Genomic DNA, 23,764 nt, shown 5'->3' with positions numbered 1-23,764 from the left:
AGGGATGAGCAGAAGCGGGAAAGAGTCAGGGATGAGCAGAAGCGGGAAAGAGTCAGGGATGAGCAGAAGCGGGAAAGAGTCAGGGATGAGCAGAAGCGGGAAAGAGTCAGGGATGAGCAGAAGCGGGAAAGAGTCAGGGATGAGCAGAAGCGGGAAAGAGTCAGGGATGAGCAGAAGCGGGAAAGAGTCAGGGATGAGCAGAAGCGGGAAAGAGTCAGGGATGAGCAGAAGCGGGAAAGAGTCAGGGATGAGCAGAAGCGGGAAAGAGTCAGGGATGAGCAGAAGCGGGAAAGAGTCAGGGATGAGCAGAAGCGGGGAAGAGTCAGGGATGAGCAGAAGCGGGGAAGAGTCAGGGATGAGCAGAAGCGGGGAAGAGTCAGGGATGAGCAGAAGCGGGGAAGAGTCAGGGATGAGCAGAAGCGGGGAAGAGTCAGGGATGAGCAGAAGCGGGGAAAAGTCAGGGATGAGCAGAAGCGGGCAAGAGTCAGGGATGAGCAGAAGCGGGCAAGAGTCAGGGATGAGCAGAAGCGGGAAAGAGTCAGGGATGAGCAGAAGCGGGGAAGAGTCAGGGATGAGCAGAAGCGGGAAAGAGTCAGGGATGAGCAGAAGCGGGAAAGAGTCAGGGATGAGCAGAAGCGGGCAAGAGTCAGGGATGAGCAGAAGCGGGCAAGAGTCAGGGATGAGCAGAAGCGGGCAAGAGTCAGGGATGAGCAGAAGCGGGCAAGAGTCAGGGATGAGCAGAAGCGGGCAAGAGTCAGGGATGAGCAGAAGCGGGCAAAGAGTCAGGGATGAGCAGAAGCGGCAAAGAGTCAGGGATGAGCAGAACCGGCAAAGAGTCAGGGATGAGCAGAAGCGGGCAACGAGTCAGGGATGAGCAGAAGCGGGCAACGAGTCAGGGATGAGCAGAACCGGGCAACGAGTCAGGGATGAGCAGAACCGGGAAACGAGTCAGGGATGAGCAGAACCGGGCAACGAGTCAGGGATGAGCAGAACCGGGCAACGAGTCAGGGATGAGCAGAACCGGGCAACGAGTCAGGGATGAGCAGAAGCGGCAAAGAGTCAGGGATGAGCAGAAGCGGCAAAGAGTCAGGGATGAGCAGAAGCGGCAAAGAGTCAGGGATGAGCAGAACCGGCAAAGAGTCAGGGATGAGCAGAACCGGCAAAGAGTCAGGGATGAGCAGAAGCGGGCAACGAGTCAGGGATGAGCAGAACCGGGCAACGAGTCAGGGATGAGCAGAAGCGGGCAACGAGTCAGGGATGAGCAGAAGCGGGCAACGAGTCAGGGATGAGCAGAAGCGGGGAAGAGTCAGGGATGAGCAGAAGCGGGGAAGAGTCAGGGATGAGCAGAAGCGGGCAAGAGTCAGGGATGAGCAGAAGCAGGCAAGAGTCAGGGATGAGCAGAAGCGGCAAGAGTCAGGGATGAGCAGAAGCGGCAAAGAGTCAGGGATGAGCAGAAGCGGCAAAGAGTCAGGGATGAGCAGAAGCGGCAAAGAGTCAGGGATGAGCAGAAGCGGCAAAGAGTCAGGGATGAGCAGAAGCGGCAAAGAGTCAGGGATGAGCAGAAGCGGCAAAGAGTCAGGGATGAGCAGAACCGGCAACGAGTCAGGGATGAGCAGAAGCGGGGGAAAGAGTCAGGGATGAGCAGAAGCGGGGAAGAGTCAGGGATGAGCAGAAGCGGGGAAGAGTCAGGGATGAGCAGAAGCGGGGAAGAGTCAGGGATGAGCAGAAGCGGGGAAGAGTCAGGGATGAGCAGAACCGGGGAAGAGTCAGGGATGAGCAGAACCGGGGAAGAGTCAGCTAGTGCTGGTCAGTCCCATTTCACTGGACTTGTTCTGTTGAATATGACCAACTACTACTGACTGAACTATGACTCTTCACCAACATGGAGGATGAAGATGATCCAGAACCGGCACTTCGGCAAAACAGCAATGACAAGTCCCAGATTTTAATCTTGACCGGTTCCTACATAGTGGCTACTAAAGATTCCTGGATAGCATTAGTGGTCCATAATTACCGCCATATTTCTCATACCATGGACTCCACTCATACGAGACCTCCCCACCACACCACTCACACCGCGGACTCCACCCACACCGCGGACTCCACTCATATGAGACCTCCCCACCATGGACTCCACACCACTCATACCACGGACTCCACTCACACCACTCATACCACGGACTCCACTCACACCACGGACTCCACTCATATGAGACCTCCCCACCACACTACTCACACCACGGACTCCACCCACACCACGGACTCCACCCACACCACGGACTCCACTCACACCACGGACTCCACTCATATGAGACCTCCCCACCACACTACTCACACCACGGACTCCACCCACACCACGGACTCCACCCACACCACGGACTCCACCCACACCACGGACTCCACTCACACCACGGACTCCACTCACACCACGGACTCCACTCACACCACTCACACCATGGACTCCACTCATATGAGACCTCCCCACCATGGACTCCACTCCACTCCACTCCCCACCACACCACACCACACCACGGACTCCACTCACACTACGGACTCCACTCATATGAGACCTCCCCACCACGGACTCCACTCACACCATGGACTCCACTCATATGAGACCTCCCCACCACGGACTCCACCCACACCACAGACTCCACCCACACCACAGACTCCACCCACACCACGGACTCCACCCACACCACGGACTCCACCCACACCACGGACTCCACCCACACCACGGACTCCACCCACACCACGGACTCCACCCACACCACGGACTCCACCCACACCACGGACTCCACCCACACCACGGACTCCACCCACACCACGGACTCCACCCACACCACGGACTCCACCCACACCACGGACTCCACCCACACCACGGACTCCACCCACACCACGGACTCCACCCACACCACGGACTCCACCCACACCACGGACTCCACCCACACCACGGACTCCACCCACACCACGGACTCCACCCACACCACGGACTCCACCCACACCACGGACTCCACCCACACCACGGACTCCACCCACACCACGGACTCCACCCACACCATGGACTCCACCCACACCATGGACTCCACTTATATGAGACCTCCCCACCATGGACTCCACTCCACTCCACTCCCCACCACACCACTCACACCACGGACTCCACTCACACCACGGACTCCACTCATATGAGACCTCCCCACCATGGACTCCACTCCACACCACACCACGGACTCCACTCACACCACGGACTCCACTCACACCACGGACTCCACTCACACCACGGACTCCACTCACACCACGGACTCCACTCACACCACGGACTCCACTCATATGAGACCTCACCGCCATACTACTTACACCATGTACTCCATTCATATGAGACTTCCCCGCCATACTAATACCATGGACTCCGCTGATATGGGACCTCACCACCATATTTCTCACACCATGGCCTCCACTCATATGAGACCTCACCTCCATATTTCTCACACCATGGCCTCCACTCATATGAGACCTCACCTCCATATTTCTCACACCATGGCCTCCATTCATATGAGACCTCACCTCCATATTTCTCACACCATGGCCTCCACTCATATGAGACCTCACCTCCATACCACTCACACCATGGCCTCCACTCATATGAGATCTCACTGATATACGACTCACTTCATGGGTTCTAATTGGAGGTAAAGGGTTCCACCCAACAGCCATATGCCAACTTACCCAAACCAGTCGGGGAGTCCGGGCACGGAGGAACAGGCTTCTCGGTGATGGTCTGGTTGAGTTCCAGCTTGGCGCTGGGTGTCAAGACGTCTGTGGGGGAAGTGACAGCGGGGTAGGTGTGGGCGGTGCCATTGGGCCGGGAGAAGTTGTAGTAGGGGTGGACGCGGGAGGAGTTCCTGACATTGAAGTGGCTGAAGAAGTCCAAGCGTTGAGCGTAGACATCGAAGTAGAGGATCATGATAATGACAAAGTGCACGAGGCAGAGCAGAAGGACGGCCTTACAGATCCTCTCTAGAGTGACGCCCAGCAGCAACCTGGTCATCTTCTGACGTGGGGGAGGTCAGGCCGGACACCATGTGACCCTGAGGGCTGGGAGTCCAGCGCCGCCCATATGAGGTGCTCGTCCTGCGCGGGAGACAACAGGAAATCACATTAATATTCATACTTTGTATAGAAGTTACATTGTTATATTATAGTAGCTAGTCCGACATTTCCAACAGAGCCAATGCTGTGTGTATGGAGCTTTTCTATTGGTTCAACTAGATGGGAGCCGTTCGGAGCCGTTCGGAAAAACTCGGAAATACTCAGTTCCCGAACCTATCCGAGGTCAGCCGAGCTGTCCTCGGGCCTTTCCGTGTGTTTCCGAGTTTCTCCGGCACCCCCCACCTCTGGCCACATGCGGTATTGCATGCCATTGAAATCAATGCGGAACAAATTATTTTAGTTTCCATTGACTTCTATGGGGAAACTCCCTTTGATATGCGAGTGCTTTGGATTGCAAGCGTTCTCCTGGAACGGATTATCCTCGTAATCCAAGGTTCCACTGTACACCCACCGGCCACTTTATTAGGAACACCTGTTCAATTGCCTAGCAACGCAAATTGCTAATCAGCCAATCACATGGCAGCGACTCAAGGCATTTAGGCAGCTAGAAGCGGTGAAGAGGACTTGCTGAAGTTCAAAACGAGCCTCAGAATGGGGAATAAAGAGGATTGAATTGACTTTGAACGTGGCAGACTGGCTAGTCTGAGTATTTCTGGGATTTTCACACACACACACACACACACACACACACACCCATCTCTCGGGGATTACAGAGAATGGTGGGGGGGGGGGGGGGAAGAGAGAAAATATCCAGTAAGCGGCAGTTGTGTGGAGGAACTCTTCCTATCCATTATTAACGGGTAACATTTGATTTTTCCCGCCATATTAGGATGCACTGGCAGCCCATTCATTACACAAAACACAAAGAAATGAAAAGGCTGCTGCTGCTGCTACGCGCGCGGTGCTCTGTATCAGCCAACTCCATGTTTTCTGGGTGGCACAGAGCACAGCGAAGGACATTGGTGTCTGGTCTCTCTGTAATCAATAAACGCTTTGCCCACCGCCTCCTGTACGTTTACGGAGGCAGAACGGCGCGGCTGCGCAAAGCAACGTACCTGTACGCATGGGGCGATACACAGTCGCATTTAACCCTTTCTTCAAACGCTAGCGGGGGTTAAAAGCACCCCGCTAGCGGCCAAATAGCGTAGCTAAAACGATGGTAAAGCGCCGCTTTTTAGTAGCGCTTTACCGATAACGCAGCAGTGTGAAATAGCTCTTGAGATAATTCAGCTTCACTCCATGCCCATATAAATATAGACTAGAGAATGTACAGACCCCCCTTCAGAACAGATGGACCCCCTTCAGCACAGACCTGTCCATTCAGCACAGATGGACCCCCCTTCAGCACAGACCCCCCCATTCTGCACAAACCCCTTCATTCAGCACAGATGGACCCCTCCATTCCACACAGACCCCTCTTTCAGCACAGAGCCCTCTTTCAGCACAGACCCCCCTTCAGCACAGATGGACCCCCTTTAAGCACAGACCCCCCTCCCCCTTCAGCACAGATGGACCCACCATTCAGCACAAACCACCCCTTGATCACAGACGGACCCCCCTCCCCCATCTCATTTAGTACCTCAGGTCAGAGATCAGCGCGGCACAGGCACAGCAGGTGGGGGAGGCGGCTTCACTCTGCTAGCTGTGCCTGTGTGACATCTGGCCTGGGATCCGGCCCCTTTCGATTTTTCCAGGGGGGGGTCAATTGCCCCCCTTGCCCTATCGAGTGGATGCCCATGCCTGTACGTTATTTTTCAGTAGAAAGTGCCTGATAAATGTAATTCTCCTGAGGAAGCTACTACTCGTGGTGAAACATGTTGAGAATTGTGTCAGTCTGTACACCGTTGATACTGTACGATGGATTTTATTCTATTTTTTTTTATTGTCAGTTAAAGCGACGCAGTGCAGAATCGCAAAAAGCGCTCTGGTTTTTGGGCAGCCAAATGGTCCAGGGCTGAAGTGGTTAACACTGCGGCAGAGGACTAGAAGCTCCTCCTGCTTATGTTTCCCTGCAGACAGGCTGGGAGAGAGCCGGGTCATGTGACAGCTGGATATCCAATAGGAAAAAAGGGACTTGGATGTTTTTTTTATTTTTATTAAAATAATTAGAGAGCCACCATCCCCCATACAGGAACAGAAGGGAGGATCGTACATTACACAGTGTGCGTGTTTAGTATCACTTTAAAGCGGTCCAATCACTTTGAAGAGGTTTATAACGAGCCTCATGACACGAAGACACACCGCGCTATTTTTGGCGAATGCAGGTCCCCCAGCACGGCGCCACTCACATCTGTGCCCTAAAGGGACCGGACCCCCCTCCAGTATAACTAGATCCTGAAAGCCATTACTCCACAAAAGTGACATCAGGGGCCCCCGAAGTAAATTGATCCCGAAGTCAGGAGGACATACATGAAGAATGGCGAAGAGAGCTCTGCGCCGATCGTTTACAGGAGATAATTGGTCCCTGCGGGGGGTGGATGCGAGCGAAGCCCCCAACCTGGAAACGAGCGCCGGACCGTTTACAACGCAAACGTCTTTACGGCACATCAAAAAATAAATAAATTAATTTATTATTATTGGCCCAGATTCAAAGAGCAATTGCGCCTGCGTAACCATAGTTACGCAGCGCAATTGCTTACTTGCGCAGGCGTAAAGACTTCTCCTGATTCAGAGAGCTTGTTACGCCGACTGCAGCCTAAGATATGCGTGGCATAAGGCTCTTATGCCCTCATATCTTAGGCTGAATTCTTACGTTGGCCGCTAGGTGGCGTTCCCGTTGTGGTCAGCGTAGAGTATGCAAATTGCATACTAACGCCGATTCACAACGTTACGCGAGCCCTGCGTACGCAGTTTACGTAGTTTGCGTACATCGGGTTTCGCGTAAGGCTGCACATTCTAATAGCAGGGGCAGCCAATGCTAAGGATACCCGTCGTTCCCGTCGTTAAATTTTACGTCGTTTGCGTAAGTGAATCGTGAATGGCGCTGGACGCCATTCACGTTCACTTTGAAGCAAATTACGTCCTTGCGACGTCATTTGCCGCAATGCACGTCGGGAAAGTTCCCCGACGGAGCATGCGCCCTACGCTCGCCGCGGGAACGCGCCTAATTTAAATGATTCCTACGGGATCATTTAAATTGCGCGCGCTTACGCCGGGCATTTTGCCGGCGCGCCCTCGCAATTTACGGAGCTACTGCTCCGTGAATCGAGGGTAGCGCAGAAAATTTGCGGGGCGCAGGGCAAAAACGGTGCCCTGCGCCTACGTAAAAACTGCGCAAATGTTACTGAATCTACCCCAGTATTATTATAACAGTTTGCCCCTAACCGCTTACAAATAAATTATAATAAATAAAAAAAAAAAAAAAAAAATCTCATCCCTTGACCCCAATATTAACCCCTAATCAGAATATTAATCCCTAACATAACTAAATAAATAAGTAAATAAATACATTATATAACCCATAACCCCTTACAAAATTAATTAATTAAATAAAAATAAATGAATAAAAAAAAAAAAAATTCTAACCCAACACTTGACCCTAATATTACCCCCTATTAACCCCTAACCCCAATATTAACCCAAAACCCTAACATAATAAATAAGTAAAAATATATAAAATTATTTATTTAACCCCTAACCCCAACTCCTTACAAAAAAAAATATTATAATATTTAATAAAAAAAACAAAAAATCTCACCCCAACCCTTCACCCTAATATTACCCCCTATTATTAACCCCAATATTAATCCCTAACATAACTAAATAAAAAAAAAATATAAAATTATTTAACCCCTAACCCTAAATGCTTACAAAAAAAATTATAATTAAAATGTAATTAATAAAAAAAACTCTCACCCCAACCCTTCACCCTAATATTACCCCCTATTATTAACCCCTAACCCCAATATTAACCCAAAACCCTAACATAATAAATAAGTAAAAATATATAAAATTATTTATTTAACCCCTAACCCCAACTCCTTACAAAAAAAAAAAAATTATAATTATAATATCTAATAATAAAAAAAAAACCTCTCATCCCAACCCTTCACCCTAATATTACCCCCTATTATTAACCCCTTAACCCCAATATTAACCCAAAACCCTAACCTAACTAAATAAATAAGTAAAAAATATCTAAAATAATTTTTTAACCCCTAACCGCTTAGAAAAAAAATTATAATGAATAATAAATTCCCTTCTAGATTGTGAGCTCTAACGAGCAGGGCCCTCTGATCATTCCTGTATTAAATTGTATTGTAACTATAATGTCTTCCCTGATGTTGTAAAGCGCTGCGTAAACTGTTGGCGCTATATAAATCCTGTATAATAATAATAATAATAATAAAATGCAATTAAAAAAAAAAACTCTCACCCCAATATTACCCCCTATTAAGCCAAAACCCTAATAATCCCTAACATAACTTAATAACTAATAAATTAATTATTAACTGTCAGCCTTGAAATGTCTCCTGGGACTTGTAGCTCGGCAGCAGCTGGAGGGCCGCACGTTGTGCACCCCATGCTAACATGTGTTGATGCATAAAAAGAAAAAAAAAGAAAAGAAGAACAATTCATAGGAACGCAATGCACAGCAGCATAGAACACAATTACCATCCTGGGTACCGGCGGCACTGCTGTGAATAGGACCATAAAGAGCCGCTGAGCTCCCTCCGGACGGGGCGTCCATCGCACGCGGCTGTTGTGACGCAATCAGCAAACATTCCGTCACTTTGCTGCATGAAAATACATGTCAAGTAGAAATCCCTTGTTTTACCCCTCTGTGGCCGGTTCTTCTCTATGCACTGCAGTGTGACCCGCAAAGGGAGACTCTATGGGTGCGCCGAGCACTCTCCGCACGCACACAAAACTGTACTGTGAAGCATGGTGGTGGCAGCGTCATGCTGTGGGGATGTTATTCAGCGGCAGGCGTGTTTTATGCTAATGTGTGATGACCTGACGTGATTGACGTGTTTTACGAACGGCGCATGCGCCGTCCGTGTACATATCCCAGTGTGCATTGCTCTCAAGTACGCCGCAACGACGTATTGGTTTCGATGTGAACGTAAATTCTAACGACTTACGCAAACAACGTAAAAACATTCAAAATTTCGAAGCGGGAACGACGTCCATACTTAACATTGGCTGCGCCTCCTAATAGCAGGAGCAACGTTACGCTGAAAAAGCCTTACGCAAACGACGTAAAAAAACTACCGCCGGGCGCACGTACGATTGTGAATCGGCGTAACTAGGTCATTTGCATACTCTACGCCGAAAACGACGGGAGCGCCAACTAGCGGCCAGCGTGAGAATGCACCCTAAGATACGACGGCGTAAGAGACTTACTCCAGTCGTATCTTAGGCTAATGCCGGCGTATCTTGCTTTCTGAATACAGAAAGAAGATACGCTGGCGCAGATTTGAATTTACGCGGCGTATCTATGGATACGTCGGCGTAAATCCTTTCTGAATCTACCCCCTACAATATAAAATGCCACATTTCCTTGCAAAATAATGGCACCGCTTTCAGCACCTAAAATCTGAAATAATCCTAATACCGCCAGGGAGGTTAACCACTTCCCGACCGCCGCATGTATATGTACGACCACAGAATGGCACGTACAGGCAAATGGGCGTACATGTACGTCCTTGCCTTTCCGCGGGTCGGGGGTCCGATCGGGACCCCCCCCCCGCTACATGCGGCGGGCGGATTCCCTCGGGGAGCGATCCGGGACGACGGCGCGGCTATTCGTTTCTAGCCGCCCCCTCGCGATCGCTCCCCGGAGCTGAAGAACGGGGAGAGCCGTATGTAAACGCGGCTTCCCCAAGCATTACTGTGGCGCTGCATCGATCGTGTGATCCCTTTTATAGGGAGACTCGATCGATGACGTCAGTCCTACAGCCACACCCCCCTACAGTTGTAAACACACACTAGGTGAAGCCTAACTCCTACAGCGCCCCCTGTGGTTAACTTCCAAACTGCAACTGTCATTTTCACAATAAACAATGCAATTTAAATGCATTTTTTGCTGTGAAAATGACAATGGTCCCAAAAATTTGTCAAAATTGTCCGAAGTGTCCGCCATAATGTCGCAGTCACGAAAAAAATCGCTGATCGCCGCCATTAGTAGTAAAAAAAAAAAAAAAAAAACTATCCCCTATTTTGTAAACGCTATAAATTTTGCGCAAACCAATCGATAAACGCTTATTGCGATTTTTTTTACCAAAAATAGGTAGAAGAATACGTATCGGCCTAAACTGAGGGAAAAAATATTTTTATATATGTTTTTAGGGGATATTTATTATAGCAAAAAGTAAAAAATATTGCATTTTTTTCCAAATTGTCGCGCTATTTTTGTTTATAGCGCAAAAAATAAAAACCGCAGAGGTGATCAAATACCACCAAAAGAAAGCTCTATTTGTGGGGAAAAAAGGACGCCAATTTTGTTTGGGAGCCACGTCGCACGACCGCGCAATTGTCAGTTAAAGCGACGCAGTGCCGAATTGTAAAAACCCCTTGGGTCATTTAGCAGCATATTGGTCCGGTCCTTAAGTGGTTAATGTCCCCATTACAAATATTCTCCGGTAATCAGAAAACATTTCCAGGAGTCTGTGAAGGGAAAGCAGAGCACCCCATGAATCCTCCTCCTCCTCCAACCATCTCACTAATCATTGAATTACGGGGCCCGAGTCGTCAGGACCGGCTGCGCTTCCTATGAAATGATGCGGCGGACCCCGTGTGCTAACAATCAAGAGCGGAAATAAATCCTTCTAATGAGACATTATGTCACAGCGTGACAATGCCACGAGACGCCGACAATGGCGAGCCCGCCGACACGAAGCATTACACCCCTAAATCACGGCTGTCAGAGGTGATTGCCGCCATTGTGTGCGACAGCTAGCATGTAATCTTACACTTACACACGTGCAGATTATTCCTAATGTGATGAAAATGACAGAATACTAAAAACGGAGGGACCGGCGCAGAATATTCCGACATGGGGAGGTTTACCCGGAGAGAAGATACATCATGCCGGGTGATAATGAGGATAGAAATGAAACAAACTATCTAATTATATAAAAGGATATAAAGAAGACATAACACTATATACAGCGGAAGATCTCATTTTATACAAGGATAGAAAAGAAACCTATAGAATTAAATATTTATTTTAAGGATATAAAAGGAGACGTAACACTAAATACACAGCTGGTTTTCTTGACCTGGATCCATGAGACCGACTACTACTAGATATCCCATGACCTGGATCCATGAGACCAACTACTACTAGATATTCCGTGACCTGGATCCAGGAGACCAACTACTACTAGATAGACTATCCGTCTATCTCCTTCTCTTTTAGCTTTTCGAGGATCCCTGAAAACCCTCCTCTTCAGAGAAGCCTATCCTACCCACATCTAACAACTGTATTTTAACTTTGCCCACCTGATCACCCCCCATATCTACTACCCTCTGTTCCACTTCACCCTCCCTTCTAGATTGTAAGCTCTAACGAGCAGGGCCCTCTGATCATTCCTGTATTAAATTGTATTGTAACTATAATGTCTTCCCTGATGTTGTAAAGCGCTGCGTAAACTGTTGGCGCTATATAAATCCTGTATAATAATAATAATAATAATATCCCATGACCTGGATCTATGAGACCAACTACTACTAGATATCCCATGACCTGGATCCACCAGACCGACTACTACTAGATACCCCATGACCTGGATCCATGAGACCAACTACTACTAGAAATATCAGGAGCAGAATTTATGAGACCAACTACTACTAGATATCCCATGACCTGGATCCAGGAGACCGACTACTACTAGATATTCCGTGACCTGGATCCATGTGACCAACTACTACTAACCCATGACCTGGATCTGAGAGACCAACTACTACTAGATATCCCATGACCTGGATCCACGAGACCAACTATTACTATATGCGTAGCATAAGGGGTTGCAGGGGGTCACAATCGCAACCCTGCCCCTAGCTCAAGGGGGCCCCTGAAGCCTCGCTGTCATATTATCATATCCTCCACAAAGTCCAGCTCCGATCTGCCCTAGGGCCCACAAGCTTCAAGCTATGCCTCTGACTACTACTAGGTATACCATGACCTGGATCCATTGTAACTTTCCCTCATGCATGGAAATGATGATAAATTCCTAAAGTTTATTATTATTGTAAAGTTCGATATTTTATAACAAATAAAAGAAAAAAAAAAGTCATAGTAAAGCGAGAACAAACGTTATGTCTTGACTTCCTCGGTGATCTCCGGACCCAAAACACCAACCCAGATCTGCAGTAAAAGCTTCCCCCACACAGCGTGTCCTCCAACCACCTGACACCGATATCTATGTGTATAGAGGGACCCCACGAGGAACGCCGCGGCACCGCCACTCAGAAAAGTCTCATCTTCCTCCAGGAAGACAAAGGAAGGAGGTGACCGGAGACGTTCAGGACATTATTATATCATGAGGGAAACCGGAGCCGAGGAAAACTTCCAGACTGGAAGCGACATTCGAACCTTTCTTAGGAGATCGCCAACTTTCCTGCAAGTCCTTCTTAATTAGCTGGAGCTTCACTGATCACAGATAATAGTATGAGAGAGCATTTCATTATCAGCATCAGCCACAAAGAAAAATAGTTCCCGGGTCTGTACACCCGCTGTGCCCCATTATGAGGGGTTCTCACCATCCCTGTGCCGAGTTCCCGGGTCTGTACACCCGCTGTGCCCATTATGAGGGGTTCCCACCATCCCTGTGCCGAGTTCCCGGGTCTGTACACCCGCTGTGCCCATTATGAGGGGTTCCCAACATCCCTGTGCTGAGTTCCCGGGTCTGTACCCCCCGCTGTGCCCATTATGAGGGGTTCCCACCATCCCTGTGCCGAGTTCCCGGGTCTGTACACCCGCTGTGCCCATTTTGAGGGGTTCCCACCATCCCTGTGCTGAGTTCCTGGGTCTGTACACCCGCTGTGCCCATTATGAGGGGTTCCCACCATCCCTGTGCTGAGTTCCCGGGTCTGTACACCCGCTGTGCCCCATTATGAGGGGTTCCCACCATCCCTGTGCTGAGTTCCCGGGTCTGTACACCCGCTGTGCCCATTATGAGGGGTTCCCACCATCCCTGTGCCGAGTTCCCGGGTCTGTACACCCGCTGTGCCCATTATGAGGGGTTCCCACCATCCCTGTGCCGAGTTCCCGGGTCTGTACACCCGCTGTGCCCATTATGAGGGGTTCCCACCATCCCTGTGCTGAGTTCCCGGGTCTGTACATCCGCTGTGCCCATTATGAGGGGTTCCCACCATCCCTGTGCTGAGTTCCCGGGTCTGTACACCCGCTGTGCCCATTATGAGGGGTTCCCACCATCCCTGTGCTGAGTTCCCAGGACTGTACACCCGCTGTGCCCATTATGAGGGGTTCCCACCCTCCCTGTGCCGAGTTCCCGGGTCTGTTCACCCGCTGTGCCCATTATGAGGGGTTCCCACCATCCCTGTGCTGAGTTCCCAGGTCTGTACACCCGCTGTGCCCATTATGAGGGGTTCCCACCATCCCTGTGAATTTGGATCTTTATGTTTCTCTGTACAAATACATCGGGCCAGATTCACATAGGTTAGGGGATCTTTAGATCCGCGTAACCTATGTAATTTAAGATCCGCCGCCGCAAGTTTTAGAGGCAAGTGGGTAATTCACAAAACACTTACCTCAAAACTTGCGGCGGCGTATCGTTAACCCTCCGGCGGAATTCAAATTCCGTGGCTAGGGGGAGTGCATTATTTAAATCAGGTGCGTCCCCGCGCCGATTTAACTGCTCATGCGACGTCCGTGAATTTTCCCGGCGTGCATTGCTCCCAATGACATTGGTTTCAGCTTGAGGGTAACTCGCGTCCATCGATTTTGTGAATCGACGTACGCAAACAACGTAAAATTTCAAAATTCAACGCGGGAACGACGGCCATACCTAACATTGGCTGTGCCTCATAGAAGCAGGGGTAACTATACGCCGGGAAAACCCTTACGTAAATGTCGTAAAGTGACTGCGTCGGGCCCGCGTACGTTAGTGAATTGGCGTATCTCACTGATTTACATATTCTCGCCGTAAATCAGCTACACAGTTACATCTGTCGGATCTTAGGCATATCTATGCGTAACTGATTCTATGAATCAGTCGCATAGATACAACCGACGCAACTCAGAGATACGACGGTGTATCAGGAGATACACCGTCGTATCTCTATGTGAATCTGGCCCATCATCTTTAGGCGACACACCTCTGTCATTCAGTTTTTCTTTATTGTTCCTGTGATTGGGATGAACTTTATAAATAGTTGTATTTTATTATGCAGGTTCTGGGTACATCTATTTGCCATCAACTCTGACCAGCTTCCCTGTCCCTGCTGAAGAAAAGCATCCCCACCACATGATGCTGCCACCACCATGTTTCACGGTGGGGATGGTGTGTTCAGGGTGATTTGCAGTGTTAGTTTTCTCCACACATAGCAGTCAAAAAGTTGAATTTTGGTGTCATGTGACCAGAGCACCTTCTTCCACATGTCTGCTGTGTCCCCTCCCCCACATGTTTGCTGTGTCCCCTCCCCCACATGTTTGCTGTGCCCCCTCCCCCACACGGCTTCTCACAAACAGGACTTCTTAGGTCTTTCTTTCTCCAATGTCTTTCTTCTTGTCACTCTTCCATAAAGGGCAGATTTGTGGAGAGACCACTAATAGTTGTCCTGTGGACAGATTCTCCCCCCTGAGCTGTGCAGCTCCTGTGCAGCTCCTCCAGAGTTACCATGGACCTCTTGGCTGCTTCTCTGATGAATGCTCTCCTTGCCCGGTCAGTTTAGGTGGACGGCCATGTCTTGGTAGGTTTGCGGTTGTGTCATACTCTTTCAATTTCCCGATGATGGATTGAACAGAAGCTCCGTGAGATCTTCAAAGCTTGGGAGATTTTTTTTTTTTTATAACCTAACCCTGCTTTATACTTCTCCACAACTTTATCCCTGACCTGTCTGGTGTGTTCCTCGGCCTTCATGATGCTGTTTGTTCACTAAGGTTCTCTAACAAACCTCTGAGGGCTAGGGACATGGCTAGCGTTAGGTTGGAGTTACGGCTAGGGTTAGGGACATGGCTAGGGTTAGGTTGGGGTTACGGCTAGGGTTAGGGACATGGCTAGAGTTAGGTTGGAGTAACAGCTAGGGTTGGGGTTACCGGCTAGGATTAGGATTACCGGCTAGGATTGGGGTTAGAGGTGTGGCTGTGGTTAGGGTTAGGTTGAAGTTATGGCTGGGGTTAGGGTTATGGCTAATGTGGAGTTATGGCTGGGGTTAGGGTTATGGCTAGGGTTAGGTTAGGGTTATGGCTAGGATTGGGTTTATGGTTGAGTTAGGGTTAGATGTATGGCTGGGGTTAGGTTGGAGTTATGGCTGGGGTTAGGGTTATGGCTAATGTGGAGTTATGGCTGGGGTTAGGGTTATGGCTAGGGTTAGGGTTAGGTTAGGGTTATGGCTAGGATTGGGGTTATGGTTGGGTTAGATGTATGGCTGGGGTTAGGTTGGAGTTATGGCTGGGGTTAGGGTTATGGCTAATGTGGAGTTATGGCTGGGGTTAGGATTGGGTTATGGCTAGGGTTACAGTTACGACTAGGGTTAGGGTTATGGCTAAGATTAGGGTTACCGCTTGGGTGAGGTTGGAGTTATGGCTAGGATTAGGGTTATGGTTAGGCTTGGATTAGGGTTATGGTTATGGCTGGAGTTAGGGTTAGGCTTGGATTAGGGTTATGGTTAGGTTGAAGTTATTGCTAAGGTTCGGGTTATGGCTAAGGTTAGACTTGGGTTAGAGCTCATTTCTCTTGCAGAAGGAACACCAGGAACAGAGATGAATGAACAATGTCAGAAGGGGCTGCAGAAGGCATGGGCTGGGACAGGGGTAAAAAACAAAAAACAAATCAAGATGTGATTGTTTGTGCTGTAAAAAGACGCAAACAAGTCGCATGTACATCATGCCGGTGCAATTTTCATGCGACTTTTGTGTGTGTGTACATTGAAGTCTTTGGCCCTCAAGTCGCATGAAAATCGGACCAGGAACTACATGAAAGTCGCAGTGACTTTAGGTGACACAGATATAAACATTACTCATCGGGAAACATGGGGTGCAACTAGTCATGCGACTTTAGGGGTCCAAAGTCGCACGACAAGTCAGACAAGTGTGAATGGGGCCTTCGATTATTCACCTTCATTTTGATGTGCAGCGTGATCTTGCACGCTTTATAAGGAACAGCGGCAGAATTCCGCCATACGGATTCACGGCTCCTGAAAGAACGTTTTCCGGCTTTTAGAAGAAATATCTGGATCACAAGTGGCGGGGGAGGGGGGAAGGGGGGGGGGGAGTATCGCTGTCAGAGGTTTCCCCCCTTAAAATGTTTCATTTATCGGAGGCGGAGATTTCAGGTCGAACGTTCGGCTTTTCATTATGTGCGGAGTGGAACACATTGCGGCTTTAATTAGAGCGCATTTTCGCTGCTCCAGTCCCACTGAGGACGTGAATGTAGGACAGCGGAGGAGGGAGCGCAACGCGTTCAGCGCATCCGTCACAGGAGGATTCCCAACCAACCGAACAAGAAATGTATTTCATTACAGCGCCGACACCGCTCAGCCCCCCTCCCCCCCGGAGTACAAACATACTGCATGCAGAGGGAAACCGCCTGCAGGACGCCAGCACCGCAACACAACGCGGCTGGAGATCTCAGAGCAACACAGAAGCAGATCAAAAAAAGAATAAAAAAATAGCGCAAATCTAAAGAAATTCCACGATTGGTATGGGGGGGGGGAATATATAATTAAAAAAAAAAATGGTGGACTCCCAATTATTTTTTATAATAATTATATATATATATATATATATGTGAATATATAAAAATACCAAGACCTTTCTACCAATATTCTACCTCTAATGAATATATATATTTTAAAAAAATTGTGCATAATGATAAAGTGCAAATCTTAAAAAAAAAAAAAAAAAAAAAAACTTTTATGTATTTAGTGCAACTATGACATAAAAAGTGCTTATGTGAACATATTAAAAAATAAAAAAATAAATACATATTTTGTAAATAAATCTAAAAATGTCCCAAAATTAAAGTCCAAAAGAAAAAAAAGAAAAACACAGAAAAAATAAAAGAAAATGTAAGTACAAATATTCAAATTTTGGGACATTTTTAGATTTATTTACAAAATATGTTTTGTTTTTCTGTTTTTTCTCATTTGGGAATTTTTTTTTTTTTTTTTTTTTAAATAAATGTAAAAACTGAGAATTTTTTTTCACTATATCAGCACCTACAAAATCCCGCTAAAAATATTTCTCCGATTTACATTTATTTTTTAAATTTAAATAAAAAAAAATTCCCAAATGAGAAAGGTCCAAAGAAAAAACAGAAAAAAAATGTAAATATATTTGTTTTTCATAATTGTTTTTGTTTTTCTGTTTTTTTCTTTTGGACTTTTCTCATTTTTTTTTTTTTATTATTATTTATTTATTTACAAAATATATGTAAACGGAGAAATATTTTTGATGGGATTTTGTAGGTGTTATCAAACAGCATATATATTAATACGTGTGCGGAGTTGTGCCGTATGATGGAAAATATCTTATCATGTAGATCAGGCATGTCCAAAGTCTGGCCCGCGGGCCAATTGCGGCCCCCGTTCCGGTTTAATGTGACCCCCCTGGTAATTTGTATATATATATGGCCCCCAGGGCAACACAAGATTTATATATACTGGGCCAGATTCACAGTGAGAGTACGCCGGCGTATCTACTGATACGCCGGCGTACTTTCAAATTTGCCGGGTCGTATCTTTAGTTTGAATCCTCAAACCAAGATACGACGGCTTCTGGGTTCGTTCCGACAGGCGTACAGCTTCGGATTCGTAGGTGCAATACTTCGGCGCCCGCTGGGTGGAGTTTGCGTCGTTTTCCACGTCGGGTATGCTAATTAGCTTTTTCTGTCGATCTACGAAGGTACGCGCGGCCGTCGCATTCTCTTACGTCGTCGCTAGTCGGCTTTTCCTGGCGTATAGTTAAAGCTGCTATTTCGTGGCGTATAGATAGACTTGCCATGTTAAGTATGGCCGTCGTTCCCGCGTCGAATTTTGAATTTTCTTTTTTTTTGCGCAAGTCGTCGGTGAATAGGAAAGGACGTAACTCACGTCTATGTTCAAAAAATGACGTCGGTGCAACGTAATTTCGCGTAATGCACGGCGGGAAATTTCAAAACGGAGCATGCGCATTTCAATCGGCGCGGGGACGCGCTTCATTTAAATGAATCACGCCCCCTACCCGCCCAATTTGAAATACGCGCCGAGAAATACACTACGCTGCCGTAACTTACGGCGCAAAATCTTCCTGGATTCGAAATTCCACCAGGTAAGATACGGCGGCGTAGCGTATCTCTGATATGCTGCGCCAGGGCAATTCTTTGTGAATCTGGCCCACTGTATTTATCAGCGCTGCCTCAGAGGGGACAGGAAGGGGGGAATGAGTTCCGTCAAATTACATACAGGAGAATCTCCTGTGTACTCGGCGGCATCTGTAATAGGAAGTCCCGCCTCTTGGGCTGCCATTGGACGACTCCTCTGTCTATCATATGAGGAGGGACATTGTATTAAAGAGGGTGCTGTGTAAACAGAAGATTCTCCTGTATGTAATCTGTTGGTGCTTGTCCCGCCACCCCTGTCTTCGAGGTTGCAGAAGGGCTAACCCTAACCCTGTCTGTAACCCTAACCCTGTCTGAAACCCTAACCCTGTCTGTAACCCTAACCCTGTCTGTAACCCTAACCCTGTCTGTAACCCTAACCCTGTCTGTAACCCTAACCCTGTCTGTAACCCTAACCCTGTCTGTAACCCTAACCCTGTCTGTAACCCTAACCCTGTCTGAAACCCTAACCCTGTCTGAAACCCTAACCCTGTCTGAAACCCTAACCCTGTCTGAAACCCTAACCCTGTCTGTAACCCTAACCCTGTCTGTAACCCTAACCCTGTCTGTAACCCTAACCCTGTCTGAAACCCTAACCCTGTCTGTAACCCTAACCCTGTCTGTAACCCTAACCCTATCTGTAACCCTAACCCTGTCTGTAACCCTAACCCTGTCTGTAACCCTATCTGAAACCCTAACCCTGTCTGTAACCCTAACCCTGTCTGTAACCCTAACCCTGTCTGTAACCCTAACCCTGTCTGTAACCCTAACCCTGTCTGTAACCCTATCTGAAACCCTAACCCTGTCTGTAACCCTAACCCTGTCTGTAACCCTAACCCTGTCTGTAACCCTAACCCTGTCTGTAACCCTAACTCTGTCTGTAACCCTAACTCTGTCTGTAACCCTATCTGAAACCCTAACCCTGTCTGTAACCCTGTCTGTAACCCTAACCCTGTCTGTAACCCTAACCCTGTCTGTAACCCTAACCCTGTCTGTAACCCTAACCCTGTCTGTAACCCTAACCCTGTCTGTAACCCTAACCCTGTCTGTAACCCTAACCCTGTCTGTAACCCTAACCCTGTCTGTAACCCTATCTGTAACCCTAACCCTGTCTGTAACCCTAACCCTGTCTGTAACCCTAACCCTGTCTGTAACCCTAACCCTGTCTGTAACCCTAACCCTGTCTGTAACCCTAACCCTGTCTGTAACCCTAACCCTGTCTGTAACCCTGTATGTAACCCTAACCCTGTCTGTAACCCTATCTGTAACCCTAACCCTGTCTGTAACCCTATCTGTAACCCTAACCCTGTCTGTAACCCTAACCCTATCTGTAACCCTAACCCTGTCTGTAACCCTAACCCTGTCTGTAACCCTAACCCTGTCTGTAACCCTAACCCTGTCTGTAACCCTAACCCTGTCTGTAACCCTATCTGTAACCCTAACCCTGTCTGTAATAGGGTTAGGGTTCACAGTGAAATACCAAACTCTGACTATGTCCTCAGAACTTTTCGAGTTGAGGGTACGTGGCCTCTGAACACTGAGCATTATTCTAGGGCCAAAGGGAATCACAGCACCATGACCACGACGGCCCCTGCGGGGTGGCCTGCCTCTGCCAGTCATTTTTTTTTAGATTAGTTTAGTTGTACTATGCGTGTAAGCTACTGTGCCACCAGATATGAGATGTGGCACTGGACAGGTGGGCACAGTTTACCCTGTGAGGCAAAGACACCCTGGCAGACAAATGACTACTATTATGTATTGCAGTGAATTTTGTTTTCATATCTTGTCAACTGTGCCAACACAATATAGATGAGATGTGGCACTGGACAGGTGGGCACAGTTTACGCTGTGAGCCTGGGCCCCTTACATTACACAGCACCCCACAGCTCTGGGCCCCTCTACATAGCACCCTGCACCACTGGACCACTTTATATTACACAGCAGCTTGCACCACTGGGCCCCTTACATTACACAGCACCCCACAGCTCTGGGCCCCTCTACATGGCACCCAGCACCACTGGACCCCTTCCCTGTCTGAGCAGGCAGGGAAGTGGGGGCAGGGTCTGAGCAGGTAGGGAAGTGGGGGCGGGGTCCTGAGCAGGCAGGGAAGTGGGGGCGGGGTCCTGAGCAGGCAGGGAAGTGGGGGCGGGGTCCTGAGCAGGCAGGGAAGTGGGGGCGGGGTCCAGAGCAGGCAGGGAAGTGGGGGCGGGGTCCAGAGCAGGCAGGGAAGTGGGGGCGGGGTCCAGAGCAGGCAGGGAAGTGGGGGCGGGGTCCTGAGCAGGCAGGGAAGCGGGGGCGGGGTCCTGAGCAGGCAGGGAAGCGGGGTCCTGAGCAGGCAGGGAAGCGGGGTCCTGAGCAGGCAGGGAAGTGGGGGCGGGGTCCTGAGCAGGCAGAGAAGAGGGGCGGGGTCTGAGCAGGCAGGGAAGAGGGGGCAGGGTCTGAGCAGGCACTGGGTACCACAATCGCCAATCAGAAAAAGTTAAAAACCATCTAGACCGACCCAGAGGACAATGAGCCAATAGGAAAGCAGAGAATTCCTGCAAGGACGACATTCTGATATTGGGGGAGGGGAGAACACGATGTGCCGCACATGATCAGATACATTTCTATGTTTTCTCATGTAAATGTGGATAATAAAGTCTTCAGATGAGTAATCAGAGAGCTTTGTCTGTGTGTCGGAGGTCAGTCCCACTCATTACACTTCTAATGATTCAGATACATCGGGCCAGATTCAGAAACATGCCTATCTTTAGGCGGGCGTAGCTTATCTCCTATACGCTACGCCGCAGTAACTTTGAGAGGCAAGTCCCGTATTCAGAAAGAACTTGCGCCCGAAGTTACAGCGGCGTAGCGTATATGGGCCGGCCTGAGCCCGCCTAATTGAAAATAGGCTGATAGGGGGCGTGTTGTATGCTAAATAGTCGTGACCCCACGTAATTGACGTTACTAACGAACGGCGCATGCGCCGTCCGTGAAAGTATCCCAGTGCGCATGCTCCAAATTATGCCGCAAATAGTCATTGCTTTAGACGTGAACGCAACTTACGCACAGCCCTATTCGCGTACGACTTACGCAAACGACGCAAAATTCGATGCTGGCCCGTCGTCCATACTTAACATTGGCTACGCCTCATATAGCAGGGGTAACTTTACTCCGGAAAAAGCCTTACGTAAACAACGTAAATCAATGCGCCGGGCGCACGTACGTTTCTAAATCGGCGTATCTAGCTCATTTGCATATTCTACGCGGAAATCTACGGAAGCGCCCCTAGTGGCCAGAGTAAATATGCAGCCTAAGATACGACGGCGTAGGAGACTTACGCCGCTCGTATCTAGGCAACATTGAGGCGTATCTGATTCTATGAATCAGGCGCCGAGATGCGACGGCCCGCATTTGGCATTAAGACGGCGTATCTGGAGATATGCCGACGTAACTCCTTTCTGAATCCGGGCCCATTGTCTTCTATGTCTGCCGTGTTTACACAACGAGAAAACCGAAGAACAAACACCAAACTTCACAAGAGAGAGACACGGGGCAATTCTCCAAATCACCAGCAGAGGCAACACTGACACCCGGGGGTCCCAGAACAAAGACACCTGGGGGGTCCCAGAACAAAGACACCTGGGGGGTCCCAGAACAAAGACACCTGGGGGGTCCCAGAACAAAGACACCTGGGGGGTCCCAGAACAAAGACACCTGGGGGGTCCCAGAACAAAGACACCTGGGGGGTTCCAGAACAATGACACCTGGGGGGTCCCAGAACAATGACACCTGGGGGGTCCCAGAACAATGACACCCTGTGTGCCTTATCAGTTGTCACCCAATGATATGCAGTAATAGTGCCAACACCATCCTCTCCTGTACCAGCTGTGCCACAGGCCACCATGCCAGATGCCATTCATCCAGCTACGGCCTGTAGGGCCATTGTGCCCCTTATCAGCTGCCATCAGTCACACTGGCAGCCAGACTCTGAACCGGAGATCTGCAGAAGCCGGCCACGCCATCACTTATTAATCAAAGTATATAGATTATAAGCAGAGAAAGATCTCTGGGAGATTCTGCATCTATAATTGGAGATGGGCAGAGATTGGTGCCTCCATACCACACGTGTCAAATAATCCTGATTTCATATCCCAGGTGCAGAGGTATCCTCATTAGGTAGTCGCCTAAGGCCTTGCACTCAGAGGGGCCTCGCGGCCGCCTAGTTTGCCCGTGATCAATACTAATGTCGGCGCCATTGGATCTCTATCACCGTGAATAGTAGGAATGGTGTAGCGTGTTCACATTCCTCTCATCATTGTGCTGTATGTGGAATCAATAGAATCGTCAGATTCCTTCATCCTTGGGCTGGATTCTGCTCTATCCTCATCGCACCCTGCTCTCCCCTCCTCGCACCCTGCTCTCCCCTCCTCGCACCCCGCTCTCCCCTCCTCGCACCCCGCTCTCCCCCCCTCGCACCCCGCTCTCCCCTCCTCGCACCCCGCTCTCCCCTCCTCGCACCCCGCTCTCCCCCCTCTCGCACCCCGCTCTCCCCCCCTCGCACCCCGCTCTCCCCCCCTCGCACCCCGCTCTCCCCCCCTCGCACCCCGCTCTCCCCCCCTCGCACCCCGCTCTCCCCTCCTCGCACCCCGCTCTCCCCTCCTCGCACCCCGCTCTCCCCTCCTCTCTCCCCTCCTCTCTCCCCTCCCTCGCACCCCGCTCTCCCCTCCTCGCACCCCGCTCTCCCCTCCTCGCACCCCGCTCTCCCCTCCTCGCACCCCGCTCTCCTCCAGCTTTGGCGGTTCCGGTCACTTTGCTCGCCGCACAGCCGGTAGATACGACTTGTACAGAATATTATTCAGCTCAGTGGATTTCTCGTCTCAGATGTGTGTTAATTTTGGCTTTACAAGCCCCTCATGGTGGATGTTAAAACCTCTTAATTGGCATCCGCAGGCGCTGCGCTGTGCGGCCGGCGGAGGTAAGAGAGACGCATCACATGGGAGGGATAAACATCGCCATATAATAGGCCTCTCTGTGGATTCAGGTTCACTTGGAGTGAACGCCGAACCTTTTCCCAACACCGAGCGCCATTCTAAGAGATTGTAACAATTCTACGTCTTTCTACAAACGCATCAGAATGAGGCCGTGGAATATGTACCCTCAGATGACGGAAAACCGCACTCCTGCCA

General features: G+C 49.3%; 1 protein-coding gene across 1 annotated transcript in view; it reads right to left on the bottom strand.

Moving 5' to 3' along the window:
* The window catches only part of B4GALT2 (beta-1,4-galactosyltransferase 2), a 77,609-nt gene that overhangs the window by 31,340 nt on the left and 22,505 nt on the right, over positions 1 to 23,764 (bottom strand). Inside the window, 1 exon segment of the mRNA XM_040360950.1 lies at positions 3,727 to 4,131. Within this exon segment, the coding sequence (XP_040216884.1) occupies positions 3,727 to 4,048 (322 nt within the window). The 5' untranslated portion in view covers positions 4,049 to 4,131.

Source organism: Rana temporaria, chromosome 7, assembly GCF_905171775.1.
Source record: "Rana temporaria chromosome 7, aRanTem1.1, whole genome shotgun sequence".
Taxonomy (NCBI): Eukaryota; Metazoa; Chordata; class Amphibia; order Anura; family Ranidae; genus Rana; species Rana temporaria.
Note: the sequence above shows the minus strand (reverse complement) of the source record. Positions and strands in the feature narration are given on the sequence as shown.